Here is a 24,203-nt window from a genome sequence, read left to right on the forward strand (position 1 = left end):
TTATTATAGTACAATAAGCATCATAAACAATTGTCAAAGGCATTATTTTTCCATAAATATTTTCCCCAAACCATTTTATTATATATCCAACTGTGTTTCTTTTCCCCTCCAAATCCAAATCCAAATTTTTTCCTGGTAACTTTCCTAGCCATTAAAGTGCATGTGTTTTATAAAATACATACGGAATATGTAATTTCAAAAAGATTTTCATGGTCTTGATGCTAAATTTTACATTCTACGTCAGTTACAAAATGTTGATAAAAATAACCTAACATAAAATAAGGATAATTATTAATATTTTGCTGCCTGCAATGATTTTCTTGCAGAAAATGAGAAATTATCTGGGCATAATTAATAAAATACATCATTAGATCCTTTTTGGAAAAGATCAGGTATATATCAGTTAAACTGATTACAGCATTGATATGGTTTGGCTCTGTGTGCTTACCCAAATCTCACCTTGAATGGTAATAATCTCCATGTGTCATGGGAGGGACCCTGTGGGAAGTAATTGAATCACCGGGGTGGGGTTTTCCCATGCTGTTCTCATGATAGTGAATAAGTCTCATGAGATCTGATCGTTTTATAAAGGGGAGTTCCCCTACACATGCCCTCTTGCCTGCTGCCATGTAAGACATGATTTTGCCCCTAATTTGCCTTCCGCCATGATTGTGAGGCCTCCCCAGCCATATGGAACTGTGAGTCCATTAAATCTCTTTCCTGGGTTGCTTCTGAGATGGCTGAATAGGAACAGCTCCAGTCTGCAGCTCCCAGCATGATTGATGCAGAAGATGGGTGATTTCTGCATTTCCAACTGAGGTACCTGGTTTATCTCATTGGGATTGGTTGGACAGTGGGTGCAGCCCATAGGCCGCAAGCGGAAGCAGGGTGGGGCGTCGCCTCACCTGGAAGCACAAGGAGTTGGGGAATTTCCCTTTCCTAGCCAAGGGAAGCTGTGACAGACTGTACCTGGAGGAACTGTACGCTTCCGTCCAAATACTACGCTTTTCCCACAGTCTTAGCAACCGGCAGACAAGGAGATTCCCTCCCGTGCCTGGCTCAGCAGCCCCACGCCCACGGAGCCTTGCTCACTGCTAGCACAGCAGCTGAGATGGACCTGTGACGCTGCAGCCAGGCAGTGGGAGGGGCGTCCACCATTGCTGAGGCTTCAGTAGGTAAACAAAGTGGTTGGGAAGCTCAAACTGGGCGGAGCCCACTGCAGCTCAGCAAGGCCAATGGCCTCTCTAGACTCCACCTCTGTGGGCAGGGTATAGCTGAACAAAAGGCAGCAGTCAACTTTTGCAGACTTTAACGTCCCCGTCTGACAGTTCTGAAGAGAGCATTGGTTCTCCCAGCACAGCGTTTGAGCTCTGAGAACGGACAGACTGCCTCCTCAAGTGGGTCCCTGATCCTCATTTAGCCTGACTGGGAGACACCTCCCAGTAGGGACTTACAGACACCTCATACAGGTGGGTGCCCTTCTGGGACGAAGCTTCCAGAGGAAGGATCAGGCAGCAATATTTGCTGTTCTGCAGCCTCCATTGGTGATACCCAGGCAAACAGGGTCCGGAGTGGATCTCCAGCAAACTCCAACAGACCTGCAGCTGAGGGGCCTGTTAGAAGGAAAACTCTCAAACAGAAAGGAATAGCATCAACATCAACAAAAAGGGCATCCACACCAAAACCCTATCTGTAGGTCACCAACATCAAAGACCACAGGTAGATAAAACCACACAGATGGGGAGAAACCAGAGGAGAAAAGCTGAAAATTCCAAAAACCAGAGCACTTCTTCTTCTCCAAAGGATCGCAGCTCCTCACCAGCAATGGAACAAAACTGGACAGCGAGTTTGAGGAGCTGACAGAAGTAGGCTTCAGAAGGTCGGTAATAACAAACTTCTCCGAGCTAAAGGAGCATGTTCTAACTCATCGCAAGGAAGCTAAAAACCTTGAGAAAAGGTTAGACAAATGGCTAACTAGAATAAACAGTGCAGAGAAGAACTTAAATGACCTGATGGAGCTGAAAACCATGGCACGAGAACTTCATGACACATGCACAAGCTTCAGTAGCTGATTCGATCAAGTAGAAGAAAGGATATCAGTGATTGAAGAACAAATTAATGAAATAAAGCAAGAAGACAAGATTAGAGAAAAAGGAGTGAAAAGAAACGAACACAGTCTCCTAGAAATATAGGACTATGTGAAAAGACCAAATCTACGTTTGATTGGTGTGCCTGAAAGTGATGGGGAGAATGGAACCAAGTTAGAAAACACTCTTCAGGATATTACCCAGGAGAACTTCCCCAACCTAGCAAGTCAGGCCAACATTCAAATTCAGGAAATACAGAGAACACCACAAAGATACTTCTCAAGAAGAGCAACCCCAAGACACATAATTGTCAGAGTCACCAAGGTTGAAATGAAGGAAAAAATGTTAAGGGCAGCCAGAGAGAAAGGTTGGGTTATCCACAAAGGGAAGCCCATCAGACTAACAGCAACAAAAGCCAAAATAGACAAATGGGATCTAATTAAACTAAAGAGCTTCTGCACAGCGAAAGAAACTATCATCAGAATGAACAGGCAACCTACAGAATGGGAGGAAATTTTTGCAATCTACCCATCTGACACAGGGCTAATATCCAGAATCCACAAAGAACTTAAACAAATTTACAAGAAAAAACAAACAACTCCATCAAAAAGTGGGCAAAAGACATGAACATACACTTCTCAAAAGAAGACATTTATGCAGCCAAAAGACACATGAAAAAAAATGCTCATCATCAGGGGTCATCAGAGAAATGCAAATTAAAACCACAATGAGATACAATCTCATGCCAGTTAGAATGGCTATCATTAAAAAGTCAGGAAACAACAGATGCTGGAGAGGATATGGAGAAATAGAAATATTTTTACATTGTTGGTGGGAGTGTAAATTAGTTCAACTATTGTGGAAGACAGTGTTGCGATTCCTCAAGGGTCTAGAACTAGAAATACCATTTGACCCAGGGATCCCATTATTGGGTATATACCCAAAGGATTATAAATCATGCTACTATAAAGACACATGCACACATATGTTTATTGCGGCACTATTCACAATAGCAAAGACTTGGAACCAACCCAAATGTCCATCAGTGATAGACTAGATTAAGAAAATGTGGCACATATACACTACGGAATACTATGCAGCCATAAAAAAAGATGAGTTCATGTCCTTTGCAGGGACATGGATGAAGCTGGAAACCATCATTTTCAGCAAACTATCACAAGGACAGAAAACCAAACACTGCATGTTCTCACTCATAGGTGGGAGTTGAACAACAAGAATACATGGACACAGGGCGGGGAACATCACACACCAGGGCCTGTTGGCAGGGTCAGGGCCTGGGGGAGGGATAGCATTAGGAGAAATAACTAATGTAAATGTTGAGTTGATGGCTGCAGCAAACCAACATGGCACATATATACCTATGTAACAAACCTGCAGGTTGTGCACATGTACCCTAGAACTTAAAGTATAATTTAAAAAATAAATAAACCTATTTCCTTTATAAATTACCCAGTTTTGGTTATGTATTTATTAGCAGCATGAGAACAGATTAATACAGGCATACTTTTTGTATATATACATAGCATGCTTAAGTTTCATGGGACCAGCAAGCTCTCAAATGATAAACGGAGGAAATGCAGAGAACATGAAATACAACTGAAATCTTCAGGCATCTGTTGTGATTAATACTAATAACACATACACTTTCTTGTGGGTCTGACCCTTCCTAGTTACCAGCTTCCTCCCTCCTAACTGTTAAGTCACTTGCTCCCTGTCCTATCCCCACCTCATCTACTGGCTGGACCTCATCAAATCGCTAGGAAGAAATCCAACCTTAGGTGGGGTTGGAACTCTGTGGAACTGCTAGGCAGCCAACTGGAGTCTGATGCCCAGTGACTGAATGTTATGCCTCTAACAATGGTTTTGGTCTTTCTGCCCTGTTCCCAAGTTCCAGTATCCACTGTGTGCTCTGGATTTGTCCCTTGTCCTGTGCCCATGTCCCTTCCTGGGAGCTTGCCCAGTACTCCTGCGGAACTAGAGGGCTTTCTTCTCTGCCAGTCCACCTCCTAGGGACTGGAGTCCTTTTCCTCTTCCACAGATCGAGGAGACAGACGTGGTGTTAAAGGACCTAGTTTAGACGTCACTTCCTAGCTGTGTGTCCTTGGGAACCCAGCTAACCCCTCTGGCCTCCATGCTCTTACCTGTGAAACTTTATAAGGATCTTGCAAGGGCTTAATAAGCTAATAGATATAAAGCACTTAGAACAATAGTTGGCCCTAAGTAGTCAGTGAATATTATGTTTTATTAGCAGTGGTATCAACATACACAAGTGGGCTGACACTGGCTACCTAATACTTGGAGTTCTGAAGGCTGTGATCTTTCATCCATCTTTTTTTGAGATGGAGTCTCATTATGTTACCCAGGTTGGAGTGCAGTGGCACAATCTCAGCTCACTGCAACCTTCCCAGCCTCCTGAGTAGCTGGGACTACAGGCGCCCGCCACGATACCTGGCTAATTTTTGTATTTTCAGTAGAACTGGCATTTCACCACGTTGCCCAGGCTGGTCTCGAACTCCGGAGCTGAAGTGATCTGCCTGTCTTGGCCTCCCAAAGTGCTGGGATTACAGGCATGAGCCACTGCGTCCGGCCATTTCATCCATCTTTCGACTACTTATGACCCCTGCTGCACTGGACTTCAACTTGCATCTGTAGCAGAGTGAGTCCATTCCCCGAGATGTCCGCTCCAGGGCCGGGTCCTGTTCCTGGTCCTGGATTCAACCCCAGCCTGTTGTAGTCAGCTGAGTTAAGCACAGCTCTGTCCCCAGAGTGATCTCTCAACACTGGATTGATACTGTAATTTAATAATTACTTCTGCATCATTCTTTTATTTTCCCTCTCAGTGTTTGCTTTCCACAAGGAAAAACAAACTCTAATGAGAATTTCTATAGAGGACTAAATTTGAATATAAAGAATGTATATTAAGAAAATGCCTGGATATTTATAAAATAAAAAGGCTGTAAGGAGTGATAACAAACAATATTGAGATTAACCTTATTACATAAATGGGCTTTGGTTTCACTTTAAAAAAAAAATTTCACTTCATAGAATTAACTATCTCAGAGTAAACTTGCCTAGGGCAATGCTAGATGACCTCTTTTTAGGCCAAACTAGATATTTGTTTCATGCCAAGTTTCTTCATCCATGCCCTGCTGAAAGCCCATAGTAAATACCTCTTAAAAACCGAAAGTCAAAGAGAAAACAGGACCGTCAATACTCTTTGTTTCAGTACACATAGGAACAAGACAGATGTTTCAGCGTTTCTATCCAGAGGTCACAGAGAAATTATGTTCTGGTTTTCATAAATACTTCTGATTAATTTTTAATGATTTATGTGAACTGACTCAAACCACCCAGGCCTATTCCTGATTTACTCTTTAGTTAATAACTCTCCCTTTGATGTCTGCAAAAATGTTTTAAAGATGTTAAAAAATATTTTAGACACTAACACGGAAAAAATCTGTAGCTTCAAAGGAAATACCCAACTGTTTGCAAAAAAGTATTGAAGTGACATTGCAGGACCCAGTTTTTTTTTTTTTTTTTGGAGACAGAGTCTTGCTCTGTCACCAGGCTGGAGTGCAGTGGCACAATCTTGGCTCACTGCAACTTCCACCTCCCGGGTTCAAGAGATTCTCCTGCCTCAGCCTCCCGAGTAGCTGGGACTACAGGCGTGCACCACCACGCCTAGCTAATTTTTGTGTTTTTAGTAGAGGTGAGGTTTCACCATGTTGGCCAGGATGGTCTCTATCTCTTGACCCTGTGATCGGCCTGCCTCAGCCTCCCAAAGTGCTGGGATTACAGGCGTGAGCCACCGCACCTGGCACAGGACCCAAGATTTTTAAATGACCAAAGAGTAAAGACAATGTTTTCTGTTGTATTTTAGCTATTCGAACACTTGCAAATAAAATTGCTGAAAAAGAGCTACCAATTTTCACTAACTCCAAGTTACACGTTTTTTGTTATAATATCTCCCAAATCAAGATGCATCTTACATACAACCCATGTCAAGTCATGGGTTAATTTAGACCATTTTTTCTTTCATAGTGGTACACAAAGTAACAATCTATGATGTCTTTAGATTTAATGAAATACGGTAAATTTTAGAATTTTTTTGGTGTCTCATCTTCCCTCTTCTAGTCCTTTATTTTCTTCTACTTTCCTATTTCTTTATTTTTCCTCTCCATTGTTACTTAAAAATATATATGTGTGTGTGCAGGTGCTTACCTATAAACCTACTTTGGACCCATCTGGCACCCCCCAAAACTGAGGAACTCTTCTACTATCTTCAAAGAATTGGAGTCTTTTTTCCTCACCCAAAGCCCAAGGTGAGACTCTACTAAACACAGATTTCCTGTCTCAGAAAAGGAGGCTTTCTTTTTCTTTTTTTCTCTTAAGACAGAGTCTTGCTCTGTTGCCCAGGCTGGAGTGCAGTGGCACAATCTCAACTCACTGCAACCTCCACCTCCCAGGTTCGAGTGATTCTATTGCCTCAGCCTCCCAAGTAGCTGTGATTACATGTGCCCGCCACCACACCTAGCTTATTTTTGTATTTTTAGTAGAGATGGGGTTTCACCATGTTGGCCAGGCTGGCCTGGAACTCCTGACCTTAGGTAATTGGCTCATCTCGGCCTCCCAAAGTGCTGGGATTACAGGTGTGAGCCACCATGCCCAGCCAAGAAAAAGAAGCTTTTGGCTGAGCGCGGTGGCTCACGCCTGTAATCTCAGCACTTTGGGAGGCCGAGACAGGCAGATCACAAGGTCAGGAGATGGAGACCATCCTGGCTAACACGGTGAAACCCTGTCTGTACTAAAAACTACAAAAAAATTAGCCGGGCGTGGTGGCGGGTGCCTGTAGTCCCAGCTATTCGGGAGGCTGAGGCAGGAGAATGGCGTGAACCCGGGAGGTGGAGCTTGCAGTGAGTGGAGATCGCACCACTGCACTCCAGCCTGGGCGACAGAGGCAGACTCCGTCTCAAAAAAAAAAAAAAAAAAAGAAAATGAGGCTTTCAATTCCAGGCACCCTTGTTACTTGGAAACAGTTCAGCAAAAGTTCACCTTGGCGGAGAGTGAAGACTACTCACTAAAACTAAAGACACTGGACCTGGCTTATCCATTCTGTTCCCATTCCTCACTAGCACAGATAACAAGAGCTGACTGATTTAAACCCTTTGTTCTGAACTGTGGGAATGAGAGAGAAAAAATGTATTTAGCGTTTCTCTTCCCTCAAGGGAGGAGGTTTGTGGCTAACCCTTAGCTCTAATGAGCTTCTTTAATACGAACACCAGCTTCCCCAGGGGCCCACATCCCCTGTGTGGCAAATCTCTCGGCCCTACTGTGGTTACGCTGTGAGTTGTATTTTAGCTCCAAAAAATCTCTTGGTGTTGCCAACATGCAGGAATTATTCATACAAAGCAGGGCACATTCAAACAACATGGGGCGGGATCTAGGGCAACTGTGGCTTGCCTAAAAAAACATTCATCCTCAATTTTTAAAGCCTTGAAGTTGTAGTTTGAAGACTGTACTTTGTACAGAGGTTAGCTAACCAGATTGGTGGAAAACAATGAGATCAGAATGTTGCACCTCTGAATTACACTTTATCCTCACATTGGATTGCATATAAATTAATGAGCTTTTAAACCAGGGCAACATTTGAGAGGGAATAAAGGGAAAAACTTGGCAAATAATGCATCCACATACAAAAAAAGCTGTCTAAAAAGTCACTTGCTGGCACCTAACAATACTTCTCTCAAATCCTCCTGTTTTTCCACTCAAAGTCCCTTAGAATAGATATCCCAAAAGGCCTCCCACTTCTACCCTGATAGAGCTTTCTCAAAACACACTAAATCTGATTGCAGTCCTAGCTATTTGGGAAGTTGAGGCAGGAGGATCATTTGATCCCAGGGAGGTTGAAGTTGCAGTGAGCTATGATCACACAACTGTACTGCAGCCTGGGTGATAGAGCGAGACCCTGCCTCTAAACACGTGTACACATACACACACACACACACACACACACACACACAATCGGGTAGCTCAAGGGGCTGCTGAATTATGCCTGTTTCTCTTTGATTCGAGTCTCTATATGCTTAGGAGTTAGTATGAAGCCTGAAGCTCAAGGTTCTTTCCGAATTTTTCTGGATTTGGCCTCGTAAAACCAGCAAGCAAACTTTAAGTGAATCCAGAGAACAAGCAGGTAGAGTGAAAGTTCATTTCTTGTGGAATATCTCCATGGTGCAGGGCAGAAAGAGGAAAAGAAAAGCATAGTTTTCCATAATTTACAGAAAAACCCAGTGTTAATATTCATTTTCTTAGAAGGTACTACTTGATAGCTTATTAATTCAACATATAAAACATTTCAGAAAAAAAAGCAGGTAATTGTCTATTTATGGATATTGTCATTCTTCCAGCAATTATAAAAGCTGGCTTAGCCGGGTTAGGTAAATGTCAAAATAAAGCTCAAGAAAAAATAATGCTGATTCATTTGGTCAAATGTTCTTCCTTTTAGCCTAATTTATCTCAACACATCTCTAGGGAGACCGTACGCTCCATTGGTCACAATCTTGGGCTCTGGCGTCAAATTTAGATTTAAATACTAGATCCACCACTTACATGCTGCTTGACTTTGGGCATGTTACTGAACATCTCAGGTCTCCGTTTCATTATTTGTAATACAAATATAATAAGGCTACCTGTTTCTTATTTTGTGTCTATTTAATCAAGTTTGGAGTTTCCTTTGTTCCTTTTCATCCTCTTTACTGGCTGAAAAGTTATAAATACCATTCCTATTTTTCAGTGGTCACCCTTAAGAGGTGCTGTTTAGAGAAATACACAAGGAAAAGGTATGAGAAATTAGAAAGAAATAGTAGTATTTAATTTGACATGGATTACAATGGTGATAGTTTCAGCAATATAAAATATATCCTGGGTCATAGAACAAGCCTCAAAAAATTTAAAAGAATTGAAATCATACCAAATATAGTTTCTGCAACAGAATTCAACCAGAAACAATACAAGAATTATGTATGGAAAATCCCCCAAATACTTGAAAATTAAACAACATGAGACAACCAATGAGTGAAAGAGGAAATTAGAAAATAGTTTGAATTGAATGAAAATGAACACAATATATCAAAATGTATAGAGGTAGCTAAAGACATACTTAAAGGAAAACTTATAGAATTATATGTTTGTATTAGAAAATAAGAAAATCTCAAATCTATGAACTCAACTTTCATTTTATGAAACTAGGAAAATAAAAGAAAATTAACCCCAAAACAAACGGAAGGAAATAACATAAAAGCATAAATCAATGAAACTGAAAACATAAACACAAAAGAGAAAATCAAGGAAGCAACAAATTGGTTATTTGAAAGAATAAAAAAATTGAAAAACCTTTAGGCACACTGCTGAAGAAAAGGAAAGAGACAGAAGATACAATTTAATAATATCAGGAATAAAAGAGAGAATATCACTACAGACATTAAAGATAAGGGAATATTATAAACAACTTTATGTCCAGAAATGTAAAAACTTAGATAAAATGGACAAATGCCTTGAAAGACACAAACTATTAAAGTTCACTCAAGAAAACTATTAGCCTGAATACTCCCATATCTACCAAATAAACTTAATTCCAATTAAAAAAATCTGACAAAGAAAGCTCCACGTCAAGATGGTTTTACTGGTGAATTCTACCAAACACCAAAGACGAATTAGTACTAATTCTACACAAACTCTTCTGAAAAAAAGATGAGGAGAAAATACGTCCCAATTTATTTTATGAGACCACTATAAGCCTGATACCAGAATCAGAAAAAGGCACTACAAGAAAACAAAAACAAAAAACTATGGTTTAATATCCTCCAAGCACTTAAATGCAAAATTCCTCAAAAAATTAGCAAGTTGAATCCAGCAATATATGAAAAGGATAATATGTCATTATATTAATGGCAAGATAGTCCAACATTAGAAAACCAATCAATGTATTTTACCATATCAACATATCTAGAAAAAGCAATGATGGATATTCATTCATAATTTTTTAAGAAAATACCAAAAAACCTCTTGGAAAACTAGGAATAGAAGGAGCTTCCTTAACCTGATAAAAAACATCTTCAAAAAACCAACAGTGAGTATTATACTGATTGAAAACAAGGCAAGGATGTTTTCTCCTACCATTCCTATTCAGGAGTGTATAGGAGGTCCTAACTGGCACGATCATGCAATGAAAAGAAATAAAAGGTCTGTAAGTATAAAGGAAGAAGCAAAGTCATCTCTATTTAAAGAAGAAATTATTATCTTCATAGAAAACCCAAAGAATCTATAAAAAAGCTATTAGAACTCGTGAGTTTCATAAAGTCATAGGATTCAATATACAAAATTAATAGTATTTCTAAATACTACCCATAAATAATTGGAACTTGAAATTCAAAGAAAAACTTACTGAATATAATGGGATCAAAATCATTAAATATTTAAGTATATATCTAACCAAATATGCCTAAGATCTGACACTTGAAAACCAGAAAACACTGAAATAAGATCTAAATAAATTAGGAGATATACTGTGTTCATGGAATGGAAGACTAAATAGTGTTACAATGTCAATTCCCCCCAGATTGATCTATAGATTCAAAGCAATCTTGATAAAATTCTAATGTGTTATTTTGTAGAAATCAGCTACATGATATTAAAATTTATATGGAAAGACAAAGAACAAGAATAGCCAAGGCAGTTTGAAAAAGAACAAAGTTGGAGGACACATACTATTTAATTTACAGAGTTATTATAAAGTTACAGTAATCAAAGCAGTGACAATGTAGATGAACAGATCTGATAGTGTCCAGAAATAGACCCACATACACATATAAGGTAAGCTGATTTCCAACGAAAGATTGAAAGCAATTCCATGGAAAAGGATCGTCTTTTTGGCAAATAATCCTGGAATAATCAAACACTTGATGCAAAAATGGAAAGAAAAGGAATCGCAATCCATACCTTATATCATAGTAAAAAAACTAACATGACATGTCTCATAGACCTAAATTTAAATCTAAAACTATGAAACTTCTTTTTTTAAAAAAAGAAAATCTTTGTGATCTTGAGTTAGGCAGATTTCTTAGGTACACCAAAAGCATGATCCACAAAAGGAAATGCTAGATTAACTGGACTTAAAAAAAATTTTTAATAATGCTCTTTGAAAAACAAAATGAAAGAAACCTCACTGACTGGAAAATATATCAAAACACATATCTAATAAAAAATTCATGGGCAATATATTTTTTAAAACTCTCAAATACTATAATAAGAAAACAACCCAATTTTTTAAATGGGTAAGTAGTTGAACAAACACCATCAAAAAAGCTATATGAATAGCAAACCAACAAATGTAACTATGTTCAAATAATTATTAGGGAAATGCAAATTAAAACCACAATGTGATATCATCACCTATTAGAACAGGTAAAATCAAGAAAAAAAGAAGGAAAAACTGATAATACTAAGTGCTATTGAAAATATGGAGTAACAGGAACTGCCACATATTGCTGGTGGGAATTCAGAATGATTCAATCCTTTGGAAAAAGAGTTTGGCAATTTTTTTTTTTTTTTTTTTTTTTTTGAGATGGAGTCTCATTCTGTTGCCCAGGCTGGAGTACAGTGGCATGATCTCGGCTCACTGCAACCTCTGCCTCCCAGGTTCAAGTGATTCTCCTGCCTCAGCCTCTCAAGTAGCTGGGATTACAGGTATGTGCCACCACACCTGGCTAATTTTTGTATTTTTAGTAGAGATGGAGTTTCACCATGTTGACCAAGCTGATCTTGAGCTCCTGACCTCAGGAGATCTGCCCGCCTCGGCCTGCCAAAGTGCTAGGATTACAGGCATGAGCCACTGCACCTGGCCAGGCAATTTATTATATACACTAATCATGTGACCTCCCATCTTGCCCCTAAATATTTACTCAAGGGAAGTGAAGTCATAAGTACATACAAATACCTGTATGTGAATATTTATAGCAGCTTTACTTCTAATTGCTTCAAAACAGAAACAACCCAAATATCCTTTAGCTGATGAATGGACTAACAAACTGCACTCTATCTGTATAATCAAATTCTACTGGACACTAAAAAAGAAGAAGAAGAACTGATACTGTAAACCAAAAATAAAATTCTAAGCCCCCCAACTGTGGGGAATGAACCCCTCCTCTCAGCCAAGGGCATTCCAGAGTTAACCTGAAAAACTCCTTCAGGCCATGATGGGAAGAAGAAGCCAGACATGCCTCATGATGTCCTCCTCCCTTTAGGAATTGCTGATAGAATAGACCCCTTAGGTCTGATAAGAAACATTTACAATCTATTCTCTCTGAAGCCTGCTACCTGAAGGCCTCATCTGCATGATTAACCCTTGGCCTCCTCCACAACCCCTTGTCATTACCCAGACATTCCTTTCTACGGATGATAACCCTTGCAACCAATTGCCAATCAGAAAATCTTTTAATCTACCCATGATCTGGAAGCCGCCACTTCCAGTTGTCCCACATTTCCAGACCGAACCAACGTACACTGTACATGCATTCATTGATGACTTCTGTCTCCCTAAAGTGTATAAAACCAAGTTGTGCCCTGATCGCCTTGGACGCATGTTCTCAGGATCTCCTGAGGGCTGTATCACAGGCTACTTGTCACTCATATTTGGCTCAGAATAAATCTGTTGAAATATTTTACAGAGTTTGACTCTTTTCATTGACAATATACACAATATGGATGAATGCATTATGTTATGATTTATGGATTTACTAAAGCTACATGATATATGATTACATCTGTAAGACATTCTGGAAAGTGCAAAACTTTAGGAAAAGAAAACATTATCTGTGGTTTCCAGGGCTTGGGGTTTCAGGAGGTTGACTATGAAGGACACAAGGATATTCTTTGTGTTTTTAAGGAAACTGTTCTGTATCTTGACTGTGGTGATTTACATGATTGTATACATTTGTTGAAATTCACTGAACTCTAAAAAGGATGGATGTTACTGCATGTACAACGGTGGCTCAATAAACCTGACTTTAATTTAAAAAAAATGTTAACAGGTTTTTAAAATGCTGTTAACCAGAGACAAATATAATAAGGGTCAGGGCCAAGTGAATGAGAAAAATCTGGTAAGAAGGAAGCACAGGGATTTAACCCAGAATGAAGATAATCTAAAGAGAGAAAAAATTCTCAGGAGAAGATAAAACCAAGAAATTAGAGCTAAGATGTCTTTAAAAACCAGCTTCACTCTGGCCTGAGAGGTCATCAGGAAAACACAGAGTATCTTAAGAAATAAGAACTAATTTCCAGCTGCTCTAAAACTGAGGCAACTGAGAGTCACAAGAGGAATGTGGAAGACAGATTGGTGGCCCTGAAGACCACTGTCCCCTGGTGTACATACCCTGCATAATCCTCTCCACTTGAGTGTGCATAAGACTTGTAAACATGGTGGGAATTCGCACCAAAGATTAGGTGACTAGTCAGGTGACTTTGAGTTCATCAAAAGGCAGGTTACCTGGGTGAACATGATCTAGTCTGGTGAGCTATAAAAGAAGGGCTAAGATTATTCCATCAGACTTGAAGAAGCAAACAGCTAATGGTGTTGTGAACGACCTGTGGGGTAATTGAAGCAAACATCTGGGGACAACCCACAGGAGTGGAGAGTCTACCAACTCCAGCCTACAGTCAACAAGAAAATGGGAACTGAGCTTTGCCAACAGTCAGTGATCTTGAAAACCTCAGATGATACCAAGATCCCAACTAACACATTGATTTTGTCCCTGTAAGGTTCTGAGCTGAAAACCCAGCTACACCATGCTCAGATTTCTGATCTACAGAAACTTTAAGATAATACATGTGTATGTTGGTTTAAGCCACTGCGTTTGTGGTGAGTTTGCCACACAGCAATAGAAGGCCAATTCAAAGAGTGATTCATGAATTAAAATGTGTCAAGTTAGTTAGTCAATGAGAATATTTTCATGGTTTGACTCCAAGAGCTCCTCACCCTAGTAAGTTATTTTTAATGTTTTACTATGCATTAAATCAAAAAGCATCAAAGAAGTTAACATCATAGAGGGAGGAGGAGGGAGACTAAGGAAACAACAGCTTTTTTTTTTTTTTTTTTTTTGGCAAGGCTTTCATTGTCATCCAGGCTGGAGTGCAGTGGTGCCATCATAGCTCACTGCAGCCTCCGTCTCCTGGGCTCAAGTGATCCTCCCCCTTCAGCCTCTTGAGTACCTGGGACTATAGGCACATGCCACCACACTCAGCTAATTTTAAAAATTTTCTTTTTGTATATAGACAGGGTCTTACTATGTTGCCCAGGCTGGTCTCGAACTCCTGGCCTCAGGGAATCCTTCTGCCTTGGCCTCCCAAAGTGTTGGGATTATATGCATGAGCCACTGCATCTGGTTAGGAAACATCTTTGGAGAATAATTCCATTAATTCTGCCCAGTGGTGCCCACAGAAAGCCAGAATTAATGGAGTAAACTGGTGGAGGGGCCTTCTGCTGGAGCTCCCTGGCCTTGTCTCCTTACACTTGGCAATGTGCTGTTCCTATAGCCTTCCCTTCTTTACTTCCAGGCCACAACTGCAGCCACCCAAGTACTAAGACTCCTCTCTGGGCTGGACACCCTCCCACAGGTCCCCAGGACCCACAGTGACATCCAGAGTAGAAACAACAAATCAGTGTTCACACTCTGACCACACTCAATTGTGGGGCTGGGCACCAGGATATAACCACTCACTTTATCACCATAAAAGAAAGCACAAATCATTACTGCAGAGTCTTCCCATATATGTGAAAATAGAGAGAAGGTCCCCACCCCACACCCTAAATAATATTGTTTGAATTCTTATGTTAGGTTGCAGTATTCTTGCAAATTAAAAAAAAATTACCCTTCATTTTCATCTCCATTTTTAAAAATCGCATTCTTCATTTTCATAACATTATTGATTCTTTTATCCTAAAGCATTGTTAAATGAAATATCATAAAACGGAACTTGTAATAACTTACCCTGTAACTTTTTAGTCTGATGAAATCAACCTTCATTGAGACAAATCGATCTGAATTTCGGCTGATGTTCTTAAGGTGTTCTACGAGATCAGCACAGAATTTGTAACCTCCTTTAAGCACACACAGGACCATGATGTCACTATATCCTATGTCTTTCATAATATCCTTGGCCAGCCGCTCAATTCTGAAAGAAGGATAAAAGATACATTAAGGCACAACTAGTTCTGAGTATTTATGTTGCTTTAATGAAAATGCAAGATGTATTGTACATATTCGATTACTCAGGGGAATGTGGGAAAAACCTTGGGAAACAGAAACCCACAGATAGAAAAGCTTTGTTAAGGTTGAACATAAGGTGTTCAAAACATACTTCTTTTTTTTTAAGATGGAGCCTCACTCTGTTGCCCAGGCTGCAGTGCAGTGGCACGATCTTGGCTCACTGTAACCTCCACCTCCTGGGTTCAAGTGATTCTCCTGCCTCAGCCTCCCAAGTAGCTGGGATTACAGGCGCCCGCCACTATGCTCAGCTAATTTTTGTATTTTTAGTAGAGACGAGGTTTTGCCATGTTGGCCAGGCTGGTCTCGAAGTCCTGACCTCAGGTGACCTGGCCACCTCGGCTTCCCAAAGTGCTGGGATTACAGGCATGAGCCACCATGCCTGGCAGTATTTACTGAATTCTAAAGAAGACACATGATCATAAAAAATGTACATCAGAATGTCTGGCATGCTCCTTAAAAAGGAACACTTGGGCCAAGAGTGGTGGCTCACACCTGTAATCCCAGCACTTTGGGACATCCAAGACGGGTGGATCACTTAAGGTCAGGAGTTTGAGAACAGTCTGGCCAACATGGTGAAACCCCGTCTCTACTAAAAATACAAAAATTTGCCAGGCATGGTGGTGGGTGCCTGTAATCCCAGCTACTCAGGAAGCTGAGGCAGGAGAATCGCTTGAACCGAGGAGGCAGAGGTTGCAATGAGCTGAGATTGCACCACTGCACTCAAGCCTGTGCGATGGAGCAAGGCTCCTTCTCAAAAAAAAAGGAACATTTGTTTCCAACATGATAAAGTAAGGAGGTGAACATACCCTCTCTAGAAAAGCAACTATAAAACTGAGCAAAACTGCCAAAAACAACCATTTCATCATGCTGGAAATCAACCAAAGACATACAACAAACTGAGAAGCATTTAATTCTGAAAACACTGAACACTGGGTGGAAACAGCATGAGTCTGGGGCATTCTTGTGTGGGGATGCTCTTATTACCCCGCAGCCCCCATCCCCAGCTCTGTTGTTCAAACAGGTAGTTCCACCAAGGTGGTGCACTGCCAGAGGGAGCTCACCTGATTTGGAACACTGTAAGCTAAAATGGTCACCTTGGTGGCAGGGCTCCATTATCCTGAGGTGCAGTCCCTGCTGAGCAGTCCCCACTGGCAGGCTGGCTGGGGATTTGATAGGAAGTTCCAGGGAGGAGGTTAGACAGTCATAGAACAGAGGCACACAATAAGTTCTTCATGCATCTCAATTGACCAGAGGCTATACATATGCACAGCAGAGTGAGTTCAAGCCACCCACACATTCCTGGACAATGAAGGCTGTGTACATGTGCAGAGAAGGCACAAGAAAGCTCAGGGGAAATACAAATTAAAACCACAATGAGATACCATTAGACAGCTACAAGAATGGCTATAATCAAAAGGACAGACAATATTCAATGTTGGCAAGTATGTGGAAAAACTGAAACCTTCATATGCTGCTGGTGGCAATGTAACAAGGTGCAGCCACTTTGGAAAATAATTGGCAGTTTCTTACACTTACCAGAAAACCGAGAATTCCACGTTGAGAAATCCATCCAAGAGAAATGAAAAGATATGTCCACACAAAACTTATATGTGAATGTTTATAGAAGCATTTCCACAATAGCCAAAAATGGGACATCCAAATGTACATCAACTGGTCAATCAATAATTAGCTATTGTACGATTTCCTTATGCAAAATGGCCAGAAAAGACAAATTTATAGAGAAAGATGCTGGAAGTGGGAGCAGGGATTGGCTGCAAACAAACTTTTGGGGACAATGGAAATGTAAAACTGGATGGTGCTGATGGTTGCCTGACCATAAAAATTTACTAAAAATCATTTAGTCGTTCACCTGCAATGGGTGAATTTTGTACAGTAGTATATAAATTAATCTTGTGTGTGTGTGTGTGTGTGTGTGTTTGAGACAAGGTCTCGCTCTGTTCCCCAGGCTAGAGTGCAGTGGTGTGATCATGGCTCACTGCAGCCTTGACCTCCCAGACTCAAGTGATCCTCTCGCCTTAGCCTCCCTAGTAGCTGGGACTACAGGCCCGTGCTACTATGCCTGACTAATGTTTTTTATTTTTTTGTAGAGACAGGTTCTCACTACATTGCCCAGGCTGGTCTCAAACTCCTGGCTCAAACAGTCCTCTTGCCTCAGCCTCCCAAAGTGCTGGGATTACAGGAACGAGCCACTGCACCCAGCCCTGTAAATTGCATCTTAATTTTTTTTTTTTTTTTGAGACAAGATCTCACTAATTGAGACTAGCCCAGGTTAGTCTCAAATTTTTGGGTTCAAGTGATCCCTCCACTTCAGCATCTGGAGTAGCCTGGATTACAGGTGCATGCCATAGCCCCTGGCTTATAAATTTATTTTAAAGGTGAAGACGGACATTCTTGGGCCCCACCCTAGAATATCGATTTGAAATTTCTAGACACAAAGCTTAAGAATATGCATTTTAACAAGTTCACTGGATGATTCTCTTGTACAAAGAAACGGCTTAGGGTAACCCTACCCAGGAGTCAATCATGTTCTGACTGATTTTAAATTAATTTAAAATTAGAAAATTCAGGTAATAAATGCAAGAATTTGTTTAAATTAGGAGCTTCCCAAACTGGTGTTAAGGGAAATCCCTTCTGAGAGTTATAAATAGGTAAACTGAGTACAAAGTCTCCCTTTGCTCAAAAAAAGGTTGGTTTAATTGTTAAAGTCAAGCAGGTTTCTTTTCTGTATTCTTCTTTTCTTTTGGCTGGAATTTCCATATTTTTAATATGCTAATGTTTGTTTTGATTCGTCAACTGAGAGATAAAAATATGGGAGATACAAAATTTCCAAAGTTTATTTGATCACGGAACTGTCCCCTCTCTGTGAGGGTGGGACTTCTATGCCACGGAAAAGCCATCTTAGGACATTGTTATTTTGAGGCTGTTACTTATAATAGCTTATGTATGTATATCCTTCTTACCATGTTACCATACCGCCTGAACAAATGTCCAGGTAAACCATTCAGTTTAAGCATACGTTCATTTTATTTCAAATTCACTGCCCTATATAAAAGTTCTCTCTACCACTATAAAAAGCAGCTCAGGAATAGGGTCCTAAAGTATATTGTGGGATTCACACAAGTGTGGGCCAGCCCAGTGCAGGACCAAGATTGACACAGGAAATCACACTCACCTGTCCACAATGATGCCGTGAGGGATGAGGACATATTCCAAGTCTCCGTAATAGTGCTGTGGGTACGTGAATAAGTTCAAGTCATACCCTGGCCAATCGTCCATAATCTGCAAATCAAATTATTTTGGTTATGGTATTTTTTCATCAGAAATTTGTTTAAAACATAACAAAAGAGTATCATTTGAAAGCAGAATTCCCTCAATCTATGAAAAGTTTAGTGGAACAAGGTTATTTGTTTCCACATCCTGATACAAGGCTTAGTACTAAAGTGAACAGAGCACTCCATTCCCAACTATTGGCATCATAAAATATTTGTTTTGTTTTGTTTTGTTTTCTTTGAGACTTTGAGACAGAGTCTTTCTCTGTCACCCTGGCTGGAGTGCAGTGGGGTGATCTCAGCTCACTGCAACCTCTGCCTCTCAGGTTCAAGCAATTCTTCTGCCTCAGCCTCCCGAGGAGCTGGGACTACAGGCATGTGCCACTATGCCTAGCTAATTTTTGTATTTTCAGCGGGGACGAGGTTTTGCCATGTTGGCCAGGCTGGTCTTGAACTCCTGACCTCAAGTGATCTGCCTGCCTTAGCTTCCTAAAGTGCTGGGTTTACAGGCATGAGCCACCACTCCTGGCCTATCATACAATAAAAATATAAAGTCAGTGTTTTATAGCTAACCTGATAGTATTATTTATGAGTGCATATGTGTAATATATAATTTGTCTCCAAATTATATATATATTTATATATACTATATATTTATGATATATATTTAAATATAAATATAATAAACAACATATTTGTAATTCTAAAATACATGCAGTATCATTATATTATTATATATACTATTACATTTCTATTCATTGTAAGTTCCTCATCTGCCTGGAAAAGATTTCTTATTAAAAATACGTATCTCCTGGGATCAGAGTAGACCCAAACTTTTGAGTGTCTAGTCACTATAGTAAAGACTTTAAAAGGATGTATTATGTTGGACACTTAAACTGTCCTATTAGAAACTGATGGTCCAGAAAATTGGCCTATTCACATAGTGGATGGACTGATAGTAAGTATCCCTCGCTCTTAGGACTTGATGTACTAGTTTTATGGTCAGAATAGTAAAGAGGTGGGGGAGAAATGGAAGGTGAAGGTGGAATTACTTTTACTTTTGGAACATCAAGAAAAGATGTAATAATGAAGTGTTTTACACACTCAGATCATACTCTAGCTGTATTCCAGTTTCCCATTCTTTTTTTTTTTTTTTCTCTCTGAGACAGGGTCCCGCACTGTCACCCAGGCTGGAGTGCAGTGGTGAGATCTCTGCTCACTGCAACCCTGCCTCCCAGGTTCAACTGATCCTCCAGCCTCAGTCCCCTGAGTAGCTGGGACCACAGGTGTGCGTCACCATACCCAGATAATTTTTATGTGTTTTTTGTAGAGATGGGGTTTTGCCAGGTTGCCCAGGCTGGTCTTGAGCTCCTGGACTCAAGCCATCCACCTGCCTTAGCCTCCCAAAATGCTGGGATTACAGGTGTTGGCCAGCACAACTGGCCTCAGTTTCCCATTCTTTACTCACACTTTGCCTCCTCTGTCCAGCTTTGAGCTTCTGAGGCCTTTCACAATGCAGACCCACTCTAATTTTCCAGCCCAACTCCCTACACCTTTGCTTCCTGCCTTCAGAATGGTTTGCAGTCAAGTCAGGATCCTTCCCAGCTCTGGGTTTCATTCATTCATTTGCTGTGCACCCCTTCATTCTCTCTCCCCCTTTCCTCCTCTACCTCTGTATTCCAAACTCAGAAGCTCAGGTCATACCCCACTTCTTCCTGGAGGCCTTGCTGACTGCCCCCAGCCTCTGATCTTCTTTCCCAAATTCCTGGTGCCCCTTGTAGCTGTTTTACCGAAGGCTCCCATGCAGGATCCTTGAGAAGGCTCCTGTCCCTTGGAATTGTCACTGACTCCTTTCTTTCATCCCCCTCAGGCAACACAGCAGAAAACTATCTTCGATTCCCTCAAAATTTATCCAGTACCACCTCTCAGCACCTCCACTGCTGTTCCCCCACCCCCAGGCCAGTCCATTGCCACCATGATTTCTCCCAGGACTGTCCCAGGAGCCACTACACTTGCCTCCCTGCTTCCACTTTGCAGCCCCTCCACATGGAAGCGGGCATGCTCCTTTAAAAAATGCACATCATAGCCAGGTACAGTGGCTCATGCCTGTAATCCCAGCACTTGAGAGGCCGAGGCGGGAAGACCCCTTGAGGCCAGGAGTTAGAGATCAGCCTGGGCAACACAGCAAGATCCTGTCTCTGCAAAAAATTAAAAAATGAGCCAGGCAAGGTGGTGCGTGCCTGTAGTCCGAGCTACTCAGGACGCCAAGGTAGGAGGATCACCTACCTCTGCACCTACACTGCAGTTCGAGGCTGCAGTGAGCTATGACTGTGCCACTGCACTCCAGCCGGGGTGACAGAGCAAGACCTTGTCTCTCAAAAAATAAAAAGACAAAGGACATCCTATCATGGCAGCCTTCTGCTTAGATTTTTTTCAAGGGCTTATCACTTTACTACGAGTAAAGACCAGAGTCCTGACTGTGGCTCACCAGGGATTACCTGTCTGACTCATTCCTGGCACTCTTCCTCTTCCCTCTGCTTCAGCAGCTGTTCTCTTGCAAGTCCTCCGATCTGCCAGTCACACCCCTGCCTCCTGAGCTTTGCACTGGCGCCTCCTCTTGCCTGCAACACTCTTCCTCCAGATTTCCACATGGCTGTCCTCTACTTCTTTCAAGTCTCCATTCAATGTCACCTCTGCAGAGGGGCCTTCCCTGACCTTCATAGCCTGTTTTACCACTGGATGACGTGTGTGTGCATGGGTGTGTTCTGTCGGAACATGAGCTCCTTCTGGCGGAGACTTTTTCTGATTCATTGTTGAATCCCTCAGTGCCCAGAATGCTGATCTGGAATATGGTAGGTGCTCAAAAATGTTAAATGAATGAATGGATAACACAGCCTCCATTCTCCGGCTACCTGAAAACCTGAACTCTCAGTTTGTCTCCTTGTGATAAAGAGCACCACTGTTCAAGGTTCTGGAGATTCCAATGTGTCATATCCATTGGCTGACTGATGGCCACATGGTGTATATCATCTATGTTATTTTTTAACAGACAGAATCTCCCTCTGTTGCCTAGGCTGGAGTGGAGTACCACAATCATAGCTCAATGAGGCCTCAAACTTTTAGGCTCAAGCGATCCTCCCACCTCAGCCTCCCAAGTAGCTGGAGATAAGGAGCTCAGCTACCATGCTCAGCTTATTTTCTTAAATTTTTTTGTAGAGATGAGGTCTGGCTATGTTGCCCAGGCTGGTCTCAAACTCCCGGCCTGAAGGGATCCTCCCACCTTGGCCTCCCCAAACACTGGGATTATAAGTGTGAGCCACCATGCCTGGTCAATCTGCATATTTGATTTGAAAAGTGTCTCGTTTGCTCTCCCTCTACCATCAAACTGGCTGGTGGGACTGCTGGATTTGCACCAAGCTCCTCTGGCTGCCACCCTGAGAACTCCTTGTACCTATAACCTCTAACACTACAGCAGCTGGCCAGAGTCTAGACTACCAGCTGTACATGAGGAGACTCTAGGAGAGCCTCTGGCAGGCCACAGTAAAGACCAGACCAGGAGAACCCTGACTGGCCCCAGGCCCCAGGGGGATCATCCAGGTGTACAGCATTTCCTGGATTGCCTTCCAGACCACATATACTATCTACCCCACTTTCTGGAGCTCCTCCACCAGTGGCACCATTAACTAGTGGTCTTCTGAATCCATTCCTCCAACCACATCAATCCTTTACTGCCCCCGTTCCGGTTGAATCTCGGAGCATACTCTCCACTCCATGTTCAAGAGTTTGGCTCTGACACCTACTACTGCGATGTTAGGGAGATGACTTACCGTCTCTGAGATCCAGTTTTCCCTTGCTTTAAATAAGACACAATAAAACCTATGGATAGGGTTATTGTAAGGATAATGTATTTAGAATACCTGGAACACTGCATGGTGTATAGTACATGATGTTTGATGCATAATGCCAAAAAAAGGAAAGAGACTAAAAGTGCCAAAAATGAATGCCAAAAATAGGAAAAAAATGATAAGAAAATGACAAATGAAACAAACCTATAGATTAAAACTGTAACATGGATCCATAGCCCGGAGGCCACACAGGGTAGTGTGTTAAGAGCATAGACGTGGAAGCCTCACACACCTGGGACAAGCCTGCCAGCCATGAGACCTTGGGCATATTAAATTCTCTAAGTCTTAGTGTATTCATCTATGAAATGGAGTTAGTGCCTGCCTCATACGGCTACGGTGAGCATTAAATAAGATAATGAATGTGAGGCTCATATCAGTTTCTGGTCTATAGTACTTATGCAATAAATGCTAGTCACTTAGATGAACTGAAACATCAATCATTTAACAACAAATTATACGTTTTAATTCATCTAAAGAAGTGCCTCAAACCTATATGCCAGTGTTATTATCTTAGTTAAAACTATACATTTGAGGCCTGGCACATTGGCTCATGCCTGTAATCCCAACACTTTGGAAGGCTGAAGTGGGAGGATCACTTGAGCCCAGGAGTGTGAGACCAGCCTGGGTAATATAAGGAGAACCCATCTCTACAAAAAATAAAAAAAAAAAAATTGTTCTGGTGTGATGGTGTGTGCCTGTAGTTTCAGCTACTTGGGAAGCTGAGGCAGGAGGATTGCTTGAGCCTAGGAGGTCAAGGCTGTAGTAAGCCATGATGGCGTCACTGCCCTCCAGCCTGGGCAGCAAAGTGAGATTGTCTCAAGAAAACAAAACAAGAAGTATAAAAGTAGAAGAAATATACTTCTTTAAAACTGTTCTATAATCCAAATTGGCCATTATTTTCAATTAATCTTAAATAGTGAGTTTTCATTGTTGAGATGAAAGTCGATTCAAGATGATGGAAATACTGGTTTATGCTTTGTTAACTTCAATAGTGCATGCAAATCATGTTGTAAATAAATCAAAATGATTGTTGTGCTTCTGTTATGGCTGGCTTCCCATCACACTCCGTGAAAATATGGCAATATCAGAGATAAGTAATCAGGTATAGCTCTATTGAAAGCACAGCTCTACTAGGTGGTAATGCAGGAATGGAGGTTGCTATGAACCGTAGATAATTGTTATTCATTTGCTTTTTAAAAAATCAAAACCAGAGTCTGTAGATAGTTTCAGTATCACAGATAATATGCTCTAAGTGTATTCAGTACAATGCTTTCTCTGTTCAAAACAGCAAAACATAGCCAAGCTGGGGGAAGTGACAAACCCATTAACTGAGTCATTTTATGCAACATCTAAATCCCAGAACTAATTCTGATTCTCTTTTTCGCACTGAAGATGCACTGAAAACTTTGTAAGTCATTAAAAATAATTTTTTTGTGCTTGGACTATTTTTTGCATTATTTTTCTCCCTGAGGAAGAAAACACATATAAGAAGCTAATCACTGCTCCTCTCCCCTGCTGAGCTCCACAGATTGGCCCCACCTTCTCCTTCAGGCCATAGCTCTCATCTGTCCTCCACCAGCA

General features: G+C 41.1%; 1 protein-coding gene across 3 annotated transcripts in view; it reads right to left on the reverse strand.

The window, feature by feature from the left end:
- Positions 1-24,203, reverse strand: part of PRTFDC1 (phosphoribosyl transferase domain containing 1) — a 104,714-nt gene that overhangs the window by 75,669 nt on the left and 4,842 nt on the right. For 2 of the 3 annotated variants that reach the window (XM_055274919.2, XM_063637328.1), the window contains 2 exons: positions 18,621-18,727; positions 15,149-15,332 (listed from right to left, as the gene is read on the reverse strand). In XM_055274919.2, coding sequence (XP_055130894.1) covers positions 15,149-15,332; positions 18,621-18,727 — 291 coding nt within the window. Of the gene's footprint in view, positions 1-15,148; positions 15,333-18,620; positions 18,728-21,215; positions 23,035-24,203 lie in introns of those variants that run through there. The other variant, XM_063637327.1, reaches the window with a different exon arrangement.

The sequence above is a fragment of the Symphalangus syndactylus genome, chromosome 4 (genome assembly GCF_028878055.3).
Source record: "Symphalangus syndactylus isolate Jambi chromosome 4, NHGRI_mSymSyn1-v2.1_pri, whole genome shotgun sequence".
In the NCBI taxonomy this organism is placed as follows: domain Eukaryota; kingdom Metazoa; phylum Chordata; class Mammalia; order Primates; family Hylobatidae; genus Symphalangus; species Symphalangus syndactylus.